The sequence below is a fragment of the Numida meleagris genome, unplaced genomic scaffold, assembly GCF_002078875.1.
Source record: "Numida meleagris isolate 19003 breed g44 Domestic line unplaced genomic scaffold, NumMel1.0 unplaced_Scaffold308, whole genome shotgun sequence".
Taxonomy (NCBI): domain Eukaryota; kingdom Metazoa; phylum Chordata; class Aves; order Galliformes; family Numididae; genus Numida; species Numida meleagris.
In genome coordinates, this window is record NW_018364546.1 from 49480 (window position 1) to 53734 (window position 4255).

General features: G+C 40.6%; 1 protein-coding gene across 1 annotated transcript in view; it reads right to left on the minus strand.

Moving 5' to 3' along the window:
• Positions 1 to 374, minus strand: part of LOC110391155 (myosin-1-like) — a 17735-nt gene extending 17361 nt beyond the window's left edge. Inside the window, exons 1-2 of the mRNA XM_021382900.1 lie at positions 171 to 374; positions 1 to 83 (exon numbers count right to left, since the gene is read on the minus strand). Coding sequence (XP_021238575.1) covers positions 1 to 83; positions 171 to 374 — 287 coding nt within the window. The remainder of the gene's footprint in view (positions 84 to 170) is intronic.
• Positions 375 to 4255: the final 3881 nt, after the last annotated feature.

The following is a 4255-nucleotide window of genomic DNA, read 5'->3' on the forward strand; positions in this document are numbered from 1 at the left end:
TGGGTCATCATGGCCATGTCCTCAATTTTATCATACTTGGGAGGGTTCATGGAGAAGATTTGATCTTCTTTCACGGTTAGAGTCTGCCAAAGAAAAGACAAATCCCTTCATGTCAGCTCAGAGCCCAGAGTAGGAATCAAATGGTGTCCTCAGTCTTTCTTTTCACTCACCTCTCCCCCTTCAGTCTTGACAGTGACCTTCCCAGATTCTTTGCTTTGGATAGTCCCTTTCACAAAGGATTCTTTGGGATGCACCACAAAGACTGATGTCTTGGCATCAAAAGGTTTGTTCTGGGCCTCAATTCTTTCCTTCTCTGACTTCCGGAGATAAGGAGCGGCCTCCCCAAAGATGGCCATTTCAGAGTCTGAAGACATGGCTGCACTTTGTGGAGGGGCTTGTTAGCAGAGAACACTGTGGAAGAGCAGATATGTTGCCCAAATGAGTCAACAATTTCTGTTGCCATTCAACTTTCTGGAAAACTTCCATGGCATCATAGAATTATTTGTCTGGGAAGAATCTCATGACATCTTTTTATGATCCATTTTTCTGTGCACAACAGGTACAATATTGGATTTCACCAGGAAATTTTTAAATAAGATTACTTCTGGAGGAATACTACCAGGCTACTGTGATGAATGCAACATCAGTAAAGCACCTGTAATTTTATAAGCTCAACAATTTAAAAGCATTTTTTAAATAATCTATGTCCTTCAGCAAGCACTGGGTTCCAACACAGAAATGAAGCATCACAGTGAGGCATGCCAGAAGAAGATATTCATACCACCTACCTGGAGTTACCAAACCAAACTGCCCACATTAAGGACCTGGGTTGCCTATACACAAAATAGAGGTGGGTGAATCCAGAAGGCGTTCTGAGAACTAACTATGGCTTGATGCTTATTGCTGGTGCTCTGAATAATTTGCTGGAGTTTGCTTCTCATCACAAGTTTCTTAAGGAGTCCTGCATTGTAAATTCAGGCTTTGAAATAAGATGTGCATCTCCTCTTTCTGTATGTCTTTGTGGATATAGGACTAGAAACACTAGCTGCAGATTCTAAACAGCTATACCCTTCAGACAACATCCATCCTGCTTGTCCTCCTGCAATACTGATGGATGTTGCATTCCTGGTTGCACAGTAGCACATCTGCTCCAGCAGAAAGATCCTGTGCTAAAGAATGCTTTCCAGTCCCATGGTGAGGGCGATCTTCTAAAAACATGAGTGGGGCCAAGTCAAACCTCCTCAGGCTAAAGAAAGCTTGGACTCCAGTGTCTTCATTTTTTTAGCATATATTCTGATTATAAAGTGTGGGTTAGATGTGTTCAACACTTTTCCTGCTGCTGAATTGAGTTCTGCATAACCTCTGAATGTTAGCTGAGGTATCACCAGTACAAGTCAGTGCTAGCTGAGTCCTCCTTATCAAATTGTCTCCTTTAGGTGTTTAAGAGATACAAAAAACTTGCTTTTTGTGTTTAAATTGAGAGATTTACTAGGTCGTAATTAGAAACTATTCTGGGTGTTGGTTTCTTGGAGGGAATGTCAATGATCTAAAAATTCATACAGGAAACTTCTGAGATCTGTCTCATCTAAACAAAGTAAGACTTTTTTCATGTTCCATCTAAGATCATACATGTATAAGTTACAGATTAATTCCTATTTAATCTCATGCTTAAATTTCAGTGCGCATCTCACCTTAAATCAACTGCACTGATATTTCATTGACAATGGCAGAAACCAGTTGCAAGACTTATCTATGAAAAATAGTATAGTGCAAATAGTACGTAAGGATGGATAGTTCAATAAGTTAAAATATTGTATTGTCAAAGAATAGTTATATTAAAAGTTTATCAGCCTCAGTTCAAGAATTTACAGGTAAAAAATGGATATTTAAATGCACTACTGAGTTCCCAAGGAAACACTTCATGTCCAGTAATAGAAAACACCTGAGTTCCTAGGAAGTCAGACAGACACGCTATTTATTTAGATGTGATGTTAGAACTTCTAGTTACCTAAATGAATCAACCAAATGCCAACACTTTACACAATTCCTAATAGCTTGCTGAGCTTCCATTGTATTCTCTTTAGTTTCAGATGTAAAGGAAAAAGACATCTCTATGGTTTTTTCGTAAGTAAGTTAGTTGGTTTTTTTGCATTTTTACCAGGTTTCCTAGTATAAGTACCATATGCAGATTATAACCCCACAGTATGGTCTGATAGACATTTTCATACCAATTTCTGGCCAATGTACAGTGTATGTTCTGTCCAGTAATTCATACACTTCATTGCCAACCTGTAAGATTTTGCTATTAGTTTTTCTGTTGGCTGGCTTTATTTAGCTAGACTTCATGTCAGAACAGATTGTTTAATTCACTGGTCCAGAATTAAACATGAGGAATCCCCAGAAAGCATTTCCTGGTGTGGCAACAGTGGCTAGTGGCTTCAGGCACATACACTTTGGAAAGCTTGCTTGCCATGAGTGACCTGTTCAACCATAAATGTGCTGTATTTACCACAACAGGGCAGTGAATAGGAATATATGGGCCTACATCAACTGCCCACACAACTGCACAGAAATCTGCCACCACAAAATAAAATTAGTTCTACAGAAATCCTCCATCTTTTTGTCTGTCCCTTAAATGAGAGTAAATTAGGCACTTACCTCTTGTGACACAAGAAGGTCTGGTGCAGGCCGGAAGATGATCAGTGCTGTAAAGCAGAAATGTTAGACCTTTCTTACTACTGCATAGGATTCCATAAACTAGTTAAAGTTGAAATACAAACGTGCTTTATGTCACAGACTTTAAATGCTTGCAGACACAGATACATATACCAGGACAGCAGTGGACTGCAGGGACACTGTCCCTTTCTGCCAGTCACAGACACTCACCATGAAGTTTTCTCTGGAGACAGGACAGCACAGCTTCAAGGAATCTTTTATAGAGTCTGGTCAGCACATGCTACAGATACCTCCTCTGTCTTTGGGCAAAGCATTTTTGGCAAACCTTGTTTTTGGCAAAGCATTGTCTGGCAAACTGAACGAACTGAAAACTGGAAAGTGATGAGGCTAGATATAATTAGAAATTTTTGGTCTCTCTCTAGCTATGTGGATAAATCTCCTATAAATAATATGAGAAGATTCTTAGGGAGGGAATTTCAGCTAACGCTGACTTGAGGGATGAGAGTAACTACTATTAACTGTAGGCCATGGATGCTCCATGAATCTGAGCTAAGGCAGCAGGGACAATCATTCACTGGGCAAGCAGGGTGACATTTGGGTGCATACCTTAACCTTTTCTTGAGGGCAGCACAAGTCTAATGACAGCTGTCCTTCTACAAAGCTCTCCACTTAAAGACTTTGGAGGTGAGATATGGATTTTACTGTTGGCTGCACTTAGATTACTCCTTCCAGTTGCAACATAACTTAGCATAATATGTGAGGTAGAATTGCCACCTCAAACCAAAAGAGATGGCAGAAGAGATTGAACCTTCCTGGCAGTATTCCATTACTTTTTATTGCTGTATGATGGATGGAACCAGAGGGGCACTCTGACAAAATGCCATCTGACATAGAAGTGTTTATGAAGCAAAGGTGTCACTGAATTCTTGCACTTGGAAAAAAATGGCACCCACTGACATTCATCGATGCTTGCTGAACATTTATGGAGACCAAACAGTGGGTGAGAGCTCAGTGAGGTGATGGGTGGTGCATTTCAGCAGTGGTGGCAGCAGCAGTGGGTGACCTCTGCTAGAACAGATTTTGATGAGTGCAGCCCGCAGGCTCTTTCTTAACTGGTGAAAATGTATCTCTAATGGTGTTGACTATGATGAAAAATTGTGTTTTGTAGTTGAGAAATTGTTTTATTAAATAGTGTTACTACGCTCTTCCTATAATTGTAATTTCCATGGAAATAATTAGGAGGCATTATTTTTGGTGCAGCCTACATATATGCAGCCCAAGACAATTCCTCTTCACTCACTGTGGCCCAGATAAGCCACAAGGTTGGACACCCATGCATTATAGGCTGTCTGCTACAGGATATCTGGTTGGGAAGAAGGATGATAACCTCTACAGACAGTTAGGAACAGCCTCATGTTTCCAAGCCCTAGTTCTCATAGGGGACTTCAGCTACACTGAAATCTGCTGGAGAGACATCACACCAGAGACTTATCAATACAGGAGGTTCCTAAGGGACTTCAGTGCCCGCGGGTTCCAAGTGTCACAAGGACACAAGGAGTAAAGTTGCTTTGCTGTTCAT